At 39.9% G+C, this 19,130-nt stretch overlaps 1 protein-coding gene across 1 annotated transcript; it reads left to right on the plus strand.

Annotated features, from left to right (window-relative positions):
- Positions 1–3,273: 3,273 nt before the first annotated feature.
- Positions 3,274–17,907, plus strand: OCIAD2 (OCIA domain containing 2). Its single transcript, XM_064511751.1, is given in 9 exon segments — positions 3,274–3,414; positions 3,794–3,883; positions 5,709–5,802; positions 8,115–8,136; positions 8,138–8,160; positions 10,436–10,483; positions 11,508–11,563; positions 11,565–11,614; positions 12,852–17,907. Coding segments are annotated over 9 exon segments (543 nt in total). The 5' UTR covers positions 3,274–3,336; the 3' UTR covers positions 12,934–17,907.
- The last annotated feature ends 1,223 nt before the right edge of the window (positions 17,908–19,130 follow it).

Here is a 19,130-nt window from a genome sequence, read left to right on the forward strand (position 1 = left end):
GTGCTTACAGAGGAGACTAGCAGAGGAACAGACCCTCTCCTTTTCCTGTCCAGAATGTCAGTACGCTACCACACCTCAGCGCATTAAGACAGCTCCGTGGAAGGACCAGCTGATGTACAGGTGCCAGATAGGCCACTCCAGTGTTATCCCAGCAGCAGCTGAAAAGAATTTTGGTCAAAGCTGTGTTCACATGTGTATACATATCCTTATTCATCATTTATATTTTTGCATGAGGTAAATGTGAAAGCGTTTGCCTCCTTCTCCTGCCCCTATTCAGTACTTCAGAAAAAGGAAGCGTTTCATTTGATTACCTTGCAGGCAAAACTTGCATTAGAGCACCGTGACCGCACGCTGCCTCCGCGCTCCTCCGCCGCCTCTCCGCCCCAGCGGGTTGCGGAGGGGGCGCCCGCAGCGGCCGCGAGGTGGCGGTGAAGGGCGCTGAAGCGCGGTAAAGCCCGGCGGCGGCGAGCCAAGGACGGCGGCAGGTGACGCTGCCCGGGGCGAGACCGCGCTTCCCCCTCAGGCCTCAAACCTCCCAAACAAACTCTGAGCCCTCAAAGCAAACACAAATAGCCTGTTGGAGCTTGTTGCGCTGTCGCTTGCTTAAGTGACTGTCAGCAAACATCTGCGCAGGTGCTGCAGAGGTACCGCTGAGAAAACACCAGGTGTTTGTGCACTGCATGATTTGCACCCAGCTGTTCCTAGCGAGCTTTTCAGTGAAGACTTAGTGCAGCTGGTCTATTGCCTCTCCTCCAAAATAAGAGCCTTGTTCTACGGTAAAATGTCAATTCAGAAAGTACATTTGATACATCATAGTCTGTCCTCCCCTATCCTTCACAAGGGAGGCTGTGCCTCTGCAGAGCCTCTCTGCAGTGCTAAGCTAGTTGTCATGATTATTTTATTAGTGGCACCTGCCCTGGGCAAATGCTCTGTATTTCTACTACAGATCACAGTCGATTGTGTGTACCAGTTAATACATGCTGGTTTTGCTTTCACCTTCTTCCCCAAGTCACCATTACTATTTGGAAGGAGGATTCTCACTGAAAATAAAGTATATAAAGATGGCAGTTCCCACAGCCTGAGACAAAAAACATACCTATTTTCTTGTGTGCTGCTTCTTTTTCAACCAGTCAGAAAAATCAAAAATGTGAAATCTCTCAGGAGTCCTTTGTTGTCTGTTTCTTCTATAAATGAATATATGATCCAGAAAAGTTCTTATAGAATAGAAAAACTAATGGTTCAAATAGTTGATCCTTACAGACCACATTGATTTAACAGTGTGTTAAATATGTATTTCAGTTAGATAAAAGAATTACATAGTGGAGGAATTCTTCCCAGGCCCAAGCCAGCTAAGAGTAAATGCAATTAATTGTTGTACTAACAGTTACATAGTTAGGTCCAGAAAACAGGCAGTGATAATGATATAGTAGAAATACACAAAAAAGTCATGTTTTTCCAATGGGTCAATGCAAATAAAATTATTTTTCTGGGATGATGATTCTCTTTCCAAAACACAGTGCCCCAAAATACTGGGACACTCTTAACTTTCTCAGTTAGGAGGCACTATGTGTGCTAAGTACTAATAATTCATTTTAACAATATTTTGATGACCTGAACCCCATCCCTTTTCCTTGTTCTTGCCAGTAGAGCTTTCAGCCCAGGTGGGAAGGGTACCAGGAACCTGCTGAAAAGGCTACATATTTGGAGGACTCTTCATTATGTTGAAGTGAGCGTGTATGTGAATGACTTAAAATTCTGGAGATATGTATCCTGAAGGTAATAGAGGAGATTAATGGCAAGCTGTAAATTGTCATAACCTAATTCATACTCCTCAAAAAATTTTTGGACTGTTTATTTCCCCAGTGACTCAGCTTTTTTATCCATTTAAAAGAGGTGCAGCACTTAACTGCTGCAGCAGTTAGAAGCTGTATCCGTCTGTAGTAGTTTCTAGTGACACTTATTATGTAACTCTCTGCACAGGTAGGCTTCTCGAACAGGCAAGAATGTGAGGATTTAGTGTCTTTGATTGATATAAACCTCTTTGAAGTTTTATGTTTTTTTCCATCTTTTTCTCCTTTTTTGCATTATGTGACAAGAAACTGACAGAAAATTGAATTGCTCTTAAGTTAGTCAGTGAGGTAGACAGTGAAGAGCTGTTGGCTTTCCCAACACTCTGTGGATTTTCAAACTTAAATGCTTTCAGAGACACAATGGTCACTGACCTGTTTTTTGAGAATGGCTGAGAATGCAATAAAGCTGAGCAACAAAAAGTTACCATTACAGTAGATTTGTAGCAACACAATGCTTAAGTGAGTCTTTTCAGCAAGGAGAGAGAAGGTTGTGTTGCATCTGTCCCATCACTTAAAAAAGCATTGCACTCTGAATATGCGGTGTGTGTGAAGTAGACATTGTTTGAATGCTACCACTGTGTAACTGTCCCAGAAAATAAGTTTTGTGCAGGAAACAGTTGGTACAGTTACATTCTGAATGCCAAAAAACATTCAGGTTATTAAATTGTCAGGTATGTTTCCTATTTATCTCTGTCCTTCCAGTGATTTCTGCCTTGTTCAGTGCTGTCATTCTGAGGAGGTGCTCTCTGAGGAGCAGCAGTGCTATGTACATTGTAAATAACGTGCCAGACCATGTGATGAAATTCTATGTAAAATTCACACTTTGGGTATTTGGATTGCTCTGGAAATAAGCAGGATTCCTTCCTGTTTCCCCAAGCAGCATGATTTTGATGCATGGAAAATTATAATTCTAAAACTCTTTGGAATCTGTTCCTCCTGGATTCTTTTAAAATCACGTTAGTAACTGCGTTGTGTTTGTTGGAAATGCAGATTTCATTTATGATAGGCTTGCATTTCAGGTCCCATGGAATCCAAGCTTCCTGGGAATGAGGGTAGAACCAGTGCAGCATATACGGTTTTGGAGAGCACACTAAAGACACTAAATTTTTGACCTGCCATATAGTCACAATTGGGAAGGTTTTGGATAACTTGCTCATGTTTATTCTCATTTTTCTATGGTTGAGAGCTATATCATGTTCCAGGATATTATTTTACCCTTTACTTTCCTTGAATTAGGCTCCATGTTTGAATTAGGCTCCATGCAACACTATATTGCTAATGAGTGATACACTATGCTGTAAACTATGTATAATCAAGTCGTTTGGATGCTATCTATCTGCTGTAAAAACCTTTCAATGTGGGTGTTGCTATTCCTAGGTAAATACTGAACTGCCTATGAGTACCTTTTTACCTTTGTACCTAGGAGAAAGAAGGGTAGACAAGCATACGACACATCATTCCTGCTGACCAAGACTGTTAGAAAAAGATGGCAAGAAAAACAGAGACAATGTCTTCTGAAATAACCCAAGAGAAAAATCAAACAGCCCCTCTAAAGCAAGCTGGATAGGTAAGTTGGGTTGCCTTTCTCTTCTTTTTGATGCTATTGCTAGGCATTAACTAGGATTTTGCATTGCTTGTTCTTGCTGAAGAGATAAACAGATGCCTGTTAGCTTAAGCAAATAAATGAAGAAAAGAAAAAGCTGTCTCCTGCTCCTCGTCGTTCACTACTCTCAGAGGGCTGGGAGCTTTTGATTCTCAAGCCCCGAAAAGTGGGCTGTAATTTATGCTAACTGGCAATGATTCAGAAGGGATTTTACACTAGTCAAGAGCTCGCTGAGCCCTGGTTCAATATAGTACAGCCCTAGTTTAGTATAACCTACTGTCCCACTACTGAGTTGGGTATGTGTATTCAGAAGAGGAGAAGGGAACCATAGCTGCACCAGAACCTGCCCTGGTCCTTTACAGAAGTTGAGCGTTCTCCTCTGCTGGAGAAATCAGCTACCTGCGGGGGACAGATTTTGCCATTTTATACTGTAAGTATGTAATTAATCAAAAGGAATTTTAATGTGGTATGGCCTTGTGGATAACCACTCACTGTCAGCAGAAAAGTGGGCTGATCTGTGAGGGAAGGCAGCCTGGGAGCCAACCGTGACAGTGAGGCGGGCAGGGGCAGTCCTTGACAAGGACACTGTCCCACAGTGCCCATAAAAGAGGAGGAGAGCAAGTCCGGTGATGTTAACCAGAGTCAACCAAAAAGTCATTGATTGCCAGGCAAGTCAGCAGGAATGAGACAGGTCTGAGGGTAAGCCTGGAAGTCAGGTTGGCTCATCATGGTAAAAGGCAAGGTTCAGTCTTAGCTACAACACAGTTCAGGCAAAGGCAAAGATTAAATGCCCTTCCTGAGCAAAGGGGCAGAGGTCTGGGACAAAGCTTCTCACAGCTCTTTCTCCCAGCTTAGTTGTTTTCACAGAATATAATTTAAGGTTACACAACTGTACCATATTAGAACTGACTTTGAACATAAGGAGCTAAACCTCTGGCAGGGTGTTTGTAGAGGATTAGAGGTTGCAGAGCCTGTTTGTGCACTTGGGACCCTGACACTTATTTCCTTATCTTTCCCTTAGCCTGTTCAGGTTTTATTGTGTTTGCTGTATGAGCAAAGTTCATGTTCTGGCTCGTGACCTTGCTGTGAAGCTAGTCTGGAGTCAGTTCTGTGGGGTTTACCAAAGCAGTGCCACCATTAACTTTAGTGGGAGCAATGCTTGAAGAAGGATTGAGATACTAATTAGCTTAAAGTGAAATGTGTGACTGCAGCCAATAAATGCATTTCATCATTATAGCTACAAAATCATGCACCAGTCAGGCATAAAATGATGTAGAATTCTGTAATTAATGTGCTCTTTTCCCAAAGCACTGCTTGTTCTACAAAGTCTAAGCTTTTTCTTTCAAGAACAGTTAAGTTTGTAGATGTTGCGCTTTTACAGAAAAGCACTGAAATTTCAACTAATTTTGACTCATGACAACGGCTGCTGCAGAGAACCTTGAGCAAGATTTTTGGAGTAAGAACTATTCCACATGTTTCAGATGTCCAGTGATGATACGATATGTGCCACAACTGATAACTGAATCACCTCTTAAAGAAAGGAAAATAATTACTGATAACCACATCTCCATACCATGGATAGTAGAATGTGTGAAAGAATACCGTCACTTTTTTTCTTCCAGTCAAAACAAAAGGAAAAAACAGCTACTGTAAACCTAAAAGAAACTTGTTTGCAAGCTAATTATCACAAAGATGAAGCCAGTCTGTTTGAGTTCAGTGAATGCCATGAATATATTTAAACTCCACAGAGAAAAAGTTAGACCAAGGGAATCTGACAGAGCTTATGTTGATCCTGTTTTGAATACTTACAAAATCTACATTTACTGAACTTCAATTGGCTTCTGTACTGGGCAGAACTTAAATTGTAGAAGCTGTCATACTACCTTTGTTCCTTGTTACTTTTGTTCCAGAAAGCTGATATAATTCATGAGAATAAAATGGTTAATAATGGTTAATATGGAATAAGGCAATATACTTCAGAGGTGAACTAACAACTGAATTGTTTTTGGAAAGTATAGCCCCATAGGATGAGTGGTTTAACTTTAAAATCTATGTAATTCTTTTTATTTCTTTATTGGGTTATCAAGCATTTCATCACACTGCTAACAACCAAACAATGAGTTTTGATTGCTTAGATGGTATTTGCATTGCATTTTATTTGTGTTTTAAATGATTTAATTATCTTCTTAAATTGATTTAATTTTCTCTTCTTGTGATGTGAAATTCAAAAAGCTAACCCAAGCTTATCCTTTCAGCCAATGTTTTATTGTCTCATCTCACAAACTCATAATACTGCAGAAATTGCAAGGATCTGTGAAGAATGCAAAAAGGAAAGTTTCTGGTACAGCGGTGAGCAATCCAAACTTGTTCTTCTCTCAGTGAGAAGGATTGCTTGATGTATTTATGCTGCAAAATGCCCTGTCATTTATTGTAGTACATTGGGTTTTTGTTGGAATATTATTGTGGGTTAATTCTGTCACCTAGGTTAAATTGAACAATGTGCTAGTATAAAATTAATTGAATTATTTTTGTAATCATTGTAAGTAAAGGTGGCTGAATTAAGCGCTTACTCATTTACTATGAACTTATATTGATAAATTTAGAGTTGGCATTCTATTCATGAAGTCAGTTATTAAACCAACTGTAGGAATGTTTTACTTTATTACATACTTATTCTTGCCTTCGAATGTATTCAAGAAGTGAGCAGGTCAGTGTTTAGTTTTGAGAATACAAACAATAGCAATAGCTATAGCTGAGAAATACCAAGCCAGCAGGATGGCAAGCCTAATGGCTGAATTCACAAAAGGAATTTTGGTGCTATAGTCAGTATTTAGCCATTACTGGCATAAAAAAAAAAATCCCTAATTGCTACTGGAGAGGTTTATAATTGTCCAAATCTTGTTAGTGCTGAACTGGTATTCACAAAATAGGTGTTCCCCTGCCTATTTTATATACATTATCTAATCCAGTTAGATCCTGTCCAGTCATGCATAAGGCATGATTAATGCCACATAAAAACCCCAGGGGGGCCTTTCTCTTTTCTTCGTCTGGTTGCCTCTTGGTTAAAGAGGTGAGAGTTTTGAGAATCCTAGCTTTGGGTAACTCCAAGCACAAAAGCAGTTGTACTTACATCTTCTGCTTCCTGAGAGCTATATCCAACCATCAGATTATAAAGTGTTTGTTGATTTTCTCAGTCCCTCTTATGTACGTTGTTTCACTCTTATATTAATTGGAGCTGGGACTGGTGCTCATGAGTGTGACCTAATCACTAGACTTTGCAGTCATCCTACTGTTTCAGCTTTCCAACTCAGTATTGTCATAGAATCACAGAATTGCTGGGGCTGACAGGGACTTCTGGAGATCTAGTCCAAACCCCCTGCTCAAGGACGGTCAGCTAGATCAGGCTGCTCAGGGCCATGTCCAGGTGAGTGAATATCTCCAACCTCTACAAACTCTCTGGGCTACCTCTTCCAGTGTTTGACCACCCTCACATTAAGAAATTTTTTTTTGGTATTTAAGTGGAATATTCTGTATTTCAGTTTGCGTTCAATGCTTCCTATCCTTTCACTGATACCACTGAAAAAACTATCTCCCTCTTCTTCACTGCCCCTCATCGGGTTTTTATACACAATGTCAAGATCCCCCCCAGTGCCTTTTCTTCTCTAGGCCAGTCAATTCCAGTTCTTTCAGCCTCTCTTGTATGAGATGCTCCAGTCCTTTAATTATCTTTGTTGCTCTTCACTGGAATCGCTCCAGTATGTCTGTGACTTTATTGTAGTTTCCTGTGTACAAAACGGAATGCCTACAACAAGAAGAAATGAGAGAACCCAGTCCAGAACCCCCCGTCGAATTCCCCAAGGAAGATGAGATGGGTTGTTCAGTGAAGGGGAACCGGGGCTTGTTCTCAAATCTTTGATAGGGTCTTGCAGGGGAAAAGGGCCCTGAGGCAGAACAGACTTTGCCACGTTCTCCTGACTTCACTGTTTGCTTGCTTTAAAGAAAGGATTGGCCTCTTCCTGATGTTTGAAAGAAGAGTTTAGGTATCTTCTTTGGCAAGACAATGCATGATTTTAAATCTGAAATACAGACAGAGTGCACCCTGTGTTTTCTTCTGTGTAGTTTATTGACTTCCCCGCTCGGCAGTGGGCTTCTTTAGATTCACTCTTGGACACCAATGCTACCCATACACTGACAGGGGAGCATGCCTACCTGGCTTGGGTTTGTGAGATTTATTACGTGTCAAGGAGTCTGAAAGAATAGATAATCAGTGTTTTAGTGCCTGATTTTTCAGTCCATTGCATCAGTTTTTATGCAAAATACACACTTCCTGAAGGAAGGAGATCTGAAAAGGGTTTCAGCATTTAATTGGAGCTGCTGCCATTACCAGTTTTGTGGTATTGAAGGGAGATACTAAAATTCTGGAAGTTATTACTTATATAATGCATTAGCTCCAGATGCCACAACATGTCTTATGGCAGGCACAGTGTGAACATATCCTTGCTCTGAAGAGATTGTATTCTGAATGAGCAGGTGTAATAGGTGACTAAGACAGATACTCAATGTTGGCTTTACAGAGATGGTATAAAGAGAATAAAGTGTCTGTTGAATAGGTAACAAATTTTGTCTAATAGCAGAGATGATAATTCTTTTTATTTTTACAGCTCTTCCTTTGTCTCTTGGGAGACACCCAGGGGCTGATCTCAAAAGGTAAATAGAAAAAATACATATACAAGTATAATTACTTTTAGATGGGCCTAAGTTATGAAATTGAGATTCTAGAATTACTACTGAAATGTGGATTTCCCTAAAGCTTGCTGCTTTTCAAAATCAGAATTCTTCTCACTCATCACCATCATTGTTAAAATGATTTGATCATTAGCTATGTGTTGTCACCTTCATCCTTTTGAAAAAATGTGAATTAAAAAAAGAATTAATGAATTCAAAGACTGATGGCTAGATTCTGTCACTGTGACCATGTGTACTCCAGTGGAGTCTTCACTGGGGCTGCCTGTGGGGCAAAGCATCTTACAATCTGAGCAGGGGCACTAGAATCTGGTGCTGTAGCTCTAAATACTGTTTCTTTGGAAAATGCTGGCAACATTTTTACAGTGACCACATACCAATATGAATACAGCTTTGGTGCAAAGGGACAAGGAACACTGCCAAAATGAGAAAACAGACAGCTTTTTATAGAGCTGACTTGTGGTCTGCAAAGTAAGACAAAAGAGAATTGTATTCTGTTTATGTAGTGAGTGAGCCTGATTCTACTCAGTACACCTCAAGTTTCCCTTCTGGGAATCTTGAGTGATAATAGGGTTGAAGATAGTGTCTCAGGTAAAGAGTGAAGGAGATTTACCCTGAAGATTGCTAAGATAGGTGTATCTCACAGAAGTAAATAAGCCAGAGTCGTTTAGCCTATACCAGCCCCCAGTTACAGCGAGGGCAGGTGGGAGAGAAGAAAAATCACAGGGCCTGGAGCAAGAAGAAGAAAAGAATCCAGGTGCTAAAAGGAATGAGTGGCAAGAGACAGCAAACAAAGGAGGTCGGAACATTCCAGCCTTTTCTCATTTTGTGTGGTTGCAAGCCCCTTGCTTTGTCAGACTCTATTACTGTTTCCTGCCTGATCATATATCCGTTTTAACCAAGATGAACAGGAGGACTTGAAAAGGAAACCTTACAGCTGTACTACTCTACAAGGGGCTGATGTGGGTTCCCTGTTGCATCCTTGGCCTAAGAGCTTGTAGGCAAACAGAGACGGTGAGGGAAGGAACAATGCTGGAAAGTGTGTGAGGGAAGGCAACGGATTACATATGTTTTTGAAAAGCAGTGAGTAGTGCTGGGAAGGGCTCTGGCCCTTTCTCAGGAGCTAATATGACACCCTTTGGCACTGGGTACTCCTCTCTGTTTCTCCGCGTTGTACTTGGACATTTCTGATCAGCTACGAAATAGCAAATGCCCATTTTCAACAATCATTATTGTGTCTTAACAATTGCAAAAGGGTGCTGTTCAGAAACAAATGCCAATTTTTTCCACCCCCTCCCCGCCAAGACCAAATTTAAAATATACATGTTTTGCATAGCTGCCTATGGGCAAAGGCCCCTGCACTTAGCATAAAGTAAATGTTCCTCTGTCTGAATGCTCCTCTGTGACAACTGCAGTATGCTGGCTCTAGAAGGAGCTGGAGCTTCTGAGCCTCACTGATGCTGTGTGAATGCATGTAACAGTGAATCCAGTGTTCACTCTGCTTGGCCTCTGCTGTGGCAATCTTACTGTGTGAAGCTCTCCTCCACAGCGCAGCACTCCTGTGACAGACAAATGCTCCCAGAGGCACAGTGGTTCCAGCTCCTAGAGGTCTTAACTTGGGAGATGTGGATTTTGGAGGGAAGAGCTGAAGAGAATCTTTCCATTTTCTTACTTGTTCAGAGAACTGTATTCTCCTCTTAAAGGCCAAAATATCAGTATGAGTATGATTAATCTGATCTTTCCTTTCCAGAGAAGGAGACTAGATATCTGTGATAAAGTTTAACACTAGCCTGGTCTGTGGCCACAGAAAGCTGCTGAAGAACAGTCTGGGCTTGCTTCTCTTGGCACAAGAGCAGGACCTTGAACAAGACATTCCAGTTCTCTATTACATTTGCAAGGTTTGACTGTGGTGAGACATGTCCTATCACCTCCTCCTCCAGTGCTGCAAATGTCACCATCAGCAGCCATGCTGCTTTCAGGTTGATTTGTACTCTGAACTACCACTTGGACTGAATCCCACGCAGTCCAGAGTTTTTTGCTCATGTGACTTAGGCCTGCACTAAGAACTAGTGGAATGTGTCCTGGTGTTCCTAAATCTAGGTTGGTGGACTTTGAAGTTTTTTCTATCATCTTCACCTTCAGAAATGCAAAAGCTTCCAGGAAAAATACCATCTATGTTTTTGACTGCTGGTGGGTTTTTCAAGTGAATAAGCATTCTGACTATTTCATTTTATTGTAGGCATTTTCTCAGCAAGTCCAAGGTTTGGATCATTACCTAAGATGACAAGTAAGTTGGACTTAATTCTAAAACAAAAGGAAAGGTTATCTACCGGCAATCTGCAAACCTCGAGTAGCTACATTTTCTTGTGAGCTGCAGATGTATATCTCTGGATATCTTTTCAAATTCTTCGTTTTTTGGAATTTATGAGATGTTACCACAGTGATTTAGGAAAGCAGATTTCTTCTGTGTTTAAAAATAAATGCGTTCAGTTTTTTTTAATGTAAACTTTTTCCACAGCAGTTTATATTTATTTGATCTATCCTCTCAAATTGGCAAAAACTCGAATCTCATCTTTGTTTCATAAAAAACATCAGCCTCATCGATCTCCCACACTTAGCAGATGACACAGCTAGTACACCAAGAAACCATCGTGGTATAATGTATAAAATAGTATGTTCCTTTCGTATGTTCATTTTATTTATGAACCCAAGGTTGCTGAAGAAAATAAGAACAAAACACAAACTGTGTCATCTAATCATGCGACTTTTAAATGTCAAGAAACAAAGTTTGTGTCCCTCTGAGAATGGTTTTGTTCAACAGAAAACTGAGGATGCTTAAGTAGTATTCTTATTCTGATTCTGTAATGAGTGCAAGCCTTAGTGTGATAGTATGGAAGGCTGAAGTTCTGGCTTCTTGGAGATCCTGGGAAGATAGTGTTGGAATGGTAGTCATCAGAAATACCACAGTGTACATAAAAGGCCAAGGGAAATCAGTGCTGACCTTGTGATTGAATTTCACCTTGGGCTATCTTTGTAATCTGCTCCTCTGAATCTGGAATCTTGTAATTCCAGTTGAATATAACCTTTTCCTGTCTGTGTTGTTTTGGACTGGTTGCTGTGTTTCATGATAGATAGCTGGATTTCAATAGTAAGTGAAATAATCCCTACAATACGGTATAACTCTACATGTGTTTGTGATGCGTTTAGAGAAGACATGTTACATACAGTTCATTGTATGATTAAAAAGGAGCCAATTAAAACTCCTCATTTAAGCTCGTATAGTAACAGTATTTTGTGATCTGTCTTTACAGTTGCCGACATCTTAGGCTTTGCCATTGGAAAGATGTCATATATAGGTGAATGCCAAAAAAAAGTTCCAGAAAATTGGTATTGCACCATTTGTTCCACCACAGAAAAGGTTTGTCCTTATTTAAATCACTAATCCTAAATCAAAATAGTTTTAAAAGTAGAATAATAATGTGATGCAGAAAAAAACAGATATTTAACTCTGTGTTCAGGTCATGAGGTACTACTCCTCTATCCTTAAGTTATATAAGACACTATTAGAAACTACCACAGATTCCTCAGAAAGAGGAAATTAAATTTAGTGTAATACATGTTATTAGGAAATCCATAGTTTAGATAAAATTTTTTTACTTTTTAACTGTGGTGGAACAACAGTTACTAGTTCTCTTTTCACCTAGTATTATGCCTCTAAAGTGTCTCCCGATCTTTATCACTTGGCCCTTTGAGTCTTCCTTTGTTCCATGAATCAGGCCAAATATACTGCAGATTCTTTTTTTTTTTTTTTCTTTTGAATACTATCCTTATATTTCAACGATAATTTCAACTTCATCCTTTGTGGCTCTGTCCAGTTTCATACTGTTATGCTAAACCATGAAGAACACAAACTGCAAGGGTATTTTTTCCCCCTCATGACTAATCATATCATGGATCTTCCCAGTTGCTTCCTGTTACATGCCACTTCTAGGTCCTAGTTATTGTTTTCTAAATTTTGTGTAAAGTATTCTTTCCAGCCAAATCACACTTTGACTTCCTTGTAACCTCCTCTTTCAGCTGCCACTACTGCTTTTCATTCCCAGTGTGGCTTCTCGCATGCATCTTTCATGCGCAAAATGCACTTCCAAAAACCCTGCCTACAAGATCATTCCCTGCTCTGTATTTGCATCTTTTCCAGCCTTTAGGCTTTTACCAGCCTAAGCTTTTATTCCTGTGAAAATGCCTAACTGATAATGGGAAGCTTTGCTGTTTATGTATCAAAGCAATTTTTATGTACTGTTTCTACTTCCACTCTTTTCCAAACAACAAAGCTATTACTTTCCTTGCATTGTATTATGCACAGGTGGCTATATGTCACTCTAAAGTATTCTACCCCCTGCTCCTAGCATCTGGTTCGTTGTTATTGATATGGCAGGGACTGTCTTTTCCTGCTTAGAAAGTCCTATTGTATTTGATGATTGCTGGAAGTTACTTACATTGAAGAATAATAATTAATGATTTTTATTGGTTTACAAAAATTGGAGAACATAAGCTATAGATTACTTTTTTAGGAACATTTGCCAGTATACCATATGGTTGTATTAGAAGAAATCTAGCAAAATTCTGGAATATTTTATTTGCCTCCCGTATTGTAGGCATTGTCATCATACTTGCAAAGAATGTGAAGCAAAATTGGGATCAAATGAGAAAGAAGGTCCAATGCCTTTAGCATCTTAGTCTCAGGTAGGCATACTTGAAACTTAAAAGAAGTTCTTATTTATTTTTCATGTTCAGTGGTATTCTTTCTTGAAACTTTTGAAGAATATAGTGAAAATCATAGATGTAGTTTAGTTAACATCTGAGGATTATTTGACAAAATATTCTCTATCTGTGGTTTGCTAATTAAATTTGTTTCTTCATTTTTACCTTATACACCTTTCATGTTAATTTTAAATCCTCAATTTCTGGGGAATTTCTAATTTAGCTGCAGCAGTCTCATTAAGAGCACTGTTAATTCATCTGATTGGGATTCATTTGGATTGTTCGACTACTTGTATGAAAACAAATATAAGTCCTTTCTACTTCAAACTTTTTCTCTTAAGAATCAAATAATTATGGATGACGTTGATATTTTAAAATACATTGAAATGTTGAGATTCTAAAAGCAGAGACAGTTGGGAGTGGGTTAGTTTGTTTATTCATTTTTTGCTGTAGTATTGTTTGGCTCCAGCCTTAGCGAAGGCAATGTGAAAGGTATGCTATCCAGGGAAGACCTAGGGATGAAAAAGGGAAGAACAACCACCTCTGGAGTGGGCAGAGACAATCTATGTGATTTTTTCACCCTAAAAGGAGAAAGTTCCCCTCGAGAAAAAGGAGGATTTACAGGATGGAAGCAGGATGTATTTTTAAAACCACTTTCACTCTTTGCCTATGAAAAACAAGCCAGCAGCTGGGCTTTTTAAAAGCATTTTCACACATTCTGCTTCTTGTAAGCTGGCCTGCATTCTCCCTGGCAGGAAAATGTGTAAAAGTGTTTGCAAATAGCTTGGCTGTCTGCAACAGGGAGAGAGTGGAGGGTCAGTCTGAAATCCTGCCATGTGAGTTTATTATGGCTCTGACTGTGGCTCAAAACAGAAGTTGGATGCAGAAATGGTTGAACTGAGTCTCTTTGGCCTACATTATGTCGAAGCTAGACAAAGATGCTGAAAATTATCCCTTTCTCACTCTGAACTGTATCACTGTGGACTATGTATAAGGAGGAATATCCCATCAGAACCTTTAACTTACCCAGAAGCAGAGTTTTGGATGTGTTTTTAGTACACAACAATGTGTTACTACACTATGGATTGTCCTGAAGGGGAGCCATTACAACAAATTACTGGATTTAATCAACTTTGCCACTGCTTGGGAGTTTTATATCAAGGCCTGCAAAAGCTCAGGCACTGGCATAGAATGTGTTTTGACTTATGCTTACCTAATAAAGATTGCTGCCACAATGGGCAGTGCTTCTATTATCCCAGCTGTAGAGATCATATGGCAATGCAGTCAACCAGAATAGCTCACTGCTCTAGCTGGAAATTAATCCCATAATGAAAGGAAGAAAAAATCAAAGCCCCAAACTTTTCTTAGGGATAGCTTGCTAGTGGCGAGCACAAGGGAGGGAACAAGCCAGAACTGCCCCTTTCAGCAGTATTCCACAGACATAGATCAACTGTGAATGACACCCTAAATTCATTAGCAGTCTTGAGCTCAACTGAGCCCTTGCACTACTGGGCTAGTTAAGTGCCTTTGAAGATTTTCCCTCAAATAAATGTTTGCTTACATAGGCCAGCGTGTTCACTTGTTTCAAATAAAGACCCCAACCTTAAATCTCTTGAACCTTAAATCCAAACACAGGAGACGTTTCCTTTTTCAGTCTTTCTGCTTTTCAGCCTTTTCCTGTGAGCTGAGAATATTTAGCTGGTATATAAGTACTAATTAGCTTTAAAACTCCAAATTGTCTCAAATATAAAGCAGTCTTGTAGCCACAAGGAGGGAAGAATGGAGGATGCCACAGCCCCCTCTGATGGTTTTCCTCCTGTTTCTGTCTGGGACCTGCTGCAGCTCAGACGCTCATCAAAGACCTTAATTGCCACGCTTCTATCAGCCACTTAGGTCTTGCTGTCTGCTTTTTTGAAAGGTCTGCAGAGCCCATTCAGAAGCATAGTCTGAAAACAAACTCAAGGTGAGTGGATTTTTTTCAAGAAAAAGCCATTATATTTGGGCCAATGTGGTATTTCAAATTTAGCTGGAACCAGTTTTGATGGACAGGTTTTTGAAATTTAGGAAAATAAATACTGTAAGCATGGGTTGTTTTCTGTATTGCTAAACAATGAAAGTAATAACCTCATAACCTCTTTAATAGTTTAATCAACATTCTTTATTTAGCATTATTCATTATAGCATAGCATGCTTCATTCATTCTTTATGTAGCGTGCCGTGCTATAAAAATGCACAGAGACCCTACTGAGTGTCCTTCACTGCTACCAAGCTAAACATGCATTCCCAAACTCTGGCATTGCCTAGGAGGACAGCCTGGTTAAAATCTTACTCACGCTGATGAGTCCAAGGGTATTTTTTTTATCCTCAGAGATTTTTCAGAGTTCTTAGAGAAACCACTGGGAAGCTGCACATTTTACATGCAAAATAAGATGGCACTCACCTTAGTGATTGTTATGGAAATTAGGCTTGTCGGCCAGCATAACAGGGCCCGACCCTAGGTTCCTGCAGAAAAGTTCGGAGCCAAATCAAAGCAAATTAAATAATTAAATTTTAATGACACGCGTGCAGTAATTACAGCTCAAGCTGGGTGCCTCCGAAGAGGGACCCCGAACAAAGAAATCCCTGGGCAATTATACCTTCCAATCTAAGCTCTCCACCCCTCACGTGGTAGTTCGGACCAATAGTAATATTTAGGTCTGGGGTCTCCTGCTCCTTATTGGGTCTCATCACTGTCCCTAGGTAGGCTGTTTATCTTTACTGTTGCGGTTTCTGTTGACAGATGTGTCTTGATTCCTCGGGTGCCACCCTTGTCTCTCAAGGCTCTGGCAAAGAGGTGTTCCAGCAATTAGCACTGCCCCAGCAGTGACAATAGGTGTTCTCTCCCAAGGTCCTGACGAAGGGGATATAATCCAGACCCCATGATAGTCCAGACCCCCTAATTAACACTGTTTCAGCAGTGAGAGGAGGCTTTGTTTCCCAGGGTCCTGGCGCCCAAGCAGGCCTTATTTCAAAGCCTTGACATCCTCCCTCCTGGAGCGCGAAGCACAGGAATGCAAACTGCTTGCAAGTCCCTTATCATTCCAGCTTGAACCAGCTCTCAGGCCCTTTTCTTACTGAACTAGGTAAAAGTTCATTATTTTATCTAAGTGCAGCCTAAGGCTTCAACAAATTTAGCTACTCATGCTAAGCAAGTTTTATATAAGTTGTGTTATGCAGCTACCTCTAGACGGCTTCAGCTCAATATTCTTTAACAGTGATTTAAATAATGGGTCCTTTTAGCCAATTTACAGATGTAGTGAAGATGATAAAAATCCTATGAACAAGCTGCTTCTTACAAGCTTTTATTTTATAGAGAAGAAATCAAGTCTTTGGTTTGGTCTAAATTGGCTCTTTCGGAATAGTTGCATAATGTTCATAGTAAATACCAATTTCTTGTAATGTACTTTTTGTTTTTTTTCTTTCTCCTCTTTCTTCTCAGCATGTTTTTTTCTCCTTTCACTGCAGTTTAGCTCTTAGGCTGAGAAATTAAATTTGTCTATTGTACTTAGGTGCCAGTGAAACTCTGTGTAGCAAGCAAAATGCCATAAGCTGAAGCATTTGTCTTCTGCATCAAAGGAAAGAGTGGAAGGATGTTTAAATGTTTTTGCACAGTTCAGCAGCTATCCAGTCCCTAAACTGATCACTTGTTTGCAGTGTTTTGTATCAAGCCAGAAGTTCAGAGGGTATGCTCACACTGAAATTACTGCACTGAACCAGCTTTTAATAAGCCAATTTTACATAACCCCCCCTTTGCCAGGGATATTAGAAAAAAACAGCAAGAAAATACCATATATTTGAACAACTGATGGTCCACGCACAATCCAAGGCTAACAGATCTAGAGGTTAAATCAGATGGCATGCTCACCATGTATCTCAGGAAATCAGCAGCAGACACTTCCCCTAGACACAGCGATGGTGTTCACTTGGAAATCAAGTGTACCACCGTTGAAAAGTTTGGGCTTCACTGTCAGTTGGTGAAAAGTCTCCTCTGTTTTTGTTATCGTTGTTTGTTTTTAAACTATGCCTACTGTTATAGCCCACGTTTGGGTCTGTTTCTTTGGTCATCTTTACCATGCACAAAGAGACTGCCAGCAGGATATATATCACTTAAAAGTACAAAGCAATTATTAATTGGTTACCACAGGGAAAACACAGCTGGGATTTAACATGCTAGCAGGCTGAGTGCTCACCATCCTTATAAGGCACCTGAAGACTCTTTTCTAGCCAGGGAGGCAGTAACCAGGAGGGGAAGGGTTAGACTGACCAGCCTCCCTGTTTCTGGCCTTTAGGACTTTATACCTTTCCATGTCAGTGCTTTCCCTCTTGAATTCTTGAGCTATTAACAACGCCTCTCTCAACAGGGATTGTAATTTTACCCTTCTTGTCTTTCTACAGACTTTCTTACAGCTCTTCCTCAGCAGTCTGAGTTAAGGGTATGGAGCTGTACTGTATACACAGGTGGTTAGATAAGCCCAGAGTGGGGGAGCTTACAGTAGGGACTAGAGAGAGAAAGGGTTACACCACCACAGAGCAGTAAACGTCCTTTGGGAGTAAAACATAATTATCATAGGCGCACTGAAGCCAGCAAAACTTGTATGGCGACATATCCTAGCTACTATCCCTTCATCTACTATCTGCTATGAAGGTAGCAGCCACAAACTGCACCAATACCAATCGCGCCTGGGTTAACCTGGGACAGGCCATTAACACACACACGTGATGTGATGGAGATTGCTGCATGTGACAGAGGACTGTCCCTTCATGTCAGACTCCACAAGGCTGTGTCCTGAGGTCAGTGTTACCTCCTGGAGGTGACTGAAGGGCTGAAGATTACTTAGCTACTTATTCTTGTTTCAAATGTAACCTTGTTCATGCTTCCTATTATTTTGCTGTAATAAATTCACTGCTATATAAAAATTGATGTCTCCTGTTTTCTAATTCAATATCCATAGGGTGCAAGAGGCAACACTCTGATTAGCTAATTCCATTGATCCAAGTTCATGAGTTATTGTGATGTTGTCATGAAAAAAAGTTATTTTCTCAATGTTAGGTGTATTAGCACTATACTAGCGTACATCAAAGAAAAAGTGAGCACAAGTTATGAGCAAACTGTTCTTCAGAAGGTCTTTAAAAGTATCTTTCTATACTTTGGGGAACTTATGGCTGAATAATTTTTAAGTCCTTCAAGTGTCAGGCTCCACATAATACTACCTGATTTGGGAAATAACAGGATTGTCTCTTTTTTTGGCAAGGTTATTTTTTAATATTGTTAAAATGCAATTTCCCCTGCATTGTTTGACCAGCTAAATCATTTCTGGTCAGGTGCGCAGCTGGGCAACAAGCCTTTATAGCGAGATACTAATGATGCTGCAATATTTCTTAAACATAACTTCAAAAATTTTAAATAATGTAAAATGTAAGTTAACTGACTGTCCTAAAAGCACTAGCTATAAAAGGACAGGGAAGACTCACAATTCCCTCTGTACCATTTTGTTGAATTTCATAAAATTGGAGCCAATAGACTTTTATTGTGCTGTGACTTACAGGTGTGTTGGTATTTTCCTGGTGCCTGCAAGTATATTCTAGAGGGGGAATCAGACATGCTGGATTTTTTAGGATTGGATGGTTTAGAGAACTTAGTCATACTTTTACGCCCCTTAAGATTTGACAAGAAGATACGTAAAAATGCTGTGTAGGTCCCAATAGAAGTTTTAGAGGAACACAAATGATTGGAGTGTTAGTAGTTATACTGCATGACTCAGAAAGGAATATTTAAATGCATATTGATTATTTTACATTATATCTTTAGGCAAAGGAGGGACAGGGAGAGCTGGAAAAATTTTACTTACCTTGTGTGTTCTCACAGCCAGCCCCTCAGAATTTTTCTACTCAGGAAGATAAACTGATGATAAGGAAAGAGTACTCTGAGAACTGTAAGTCAGTACAGCCATTTTGTAGCAGTTGTGCACAATTTAGTGAGCTAAATTGTATTGACTGTTACTATGATAATGATGGGACAAGTTGCTGAGCTGGATGCGTTCCATACAAGTCAGTTAAAGATTTTTTTTTTAATTGAAGAGGAAGATCAATACCTTGGAATTAGGGATGATTTATTTTGAAAAATTAAGAGGGAG

This window comes from Dromaius novaehollandiae, chromosome 4, assembly GCF_036370855.1.
Source record: "Dromaius novaehollandiae isolate bDroNov1 chromosome 4, bDroNov1.hap1, whole genome shotgun sequence".
NCBI lineage: Eukaryota > Metazoa > Chordata > Aves > Casuariiformes > Dromaiidae > Dromaius > Dromaius novaehollandiae.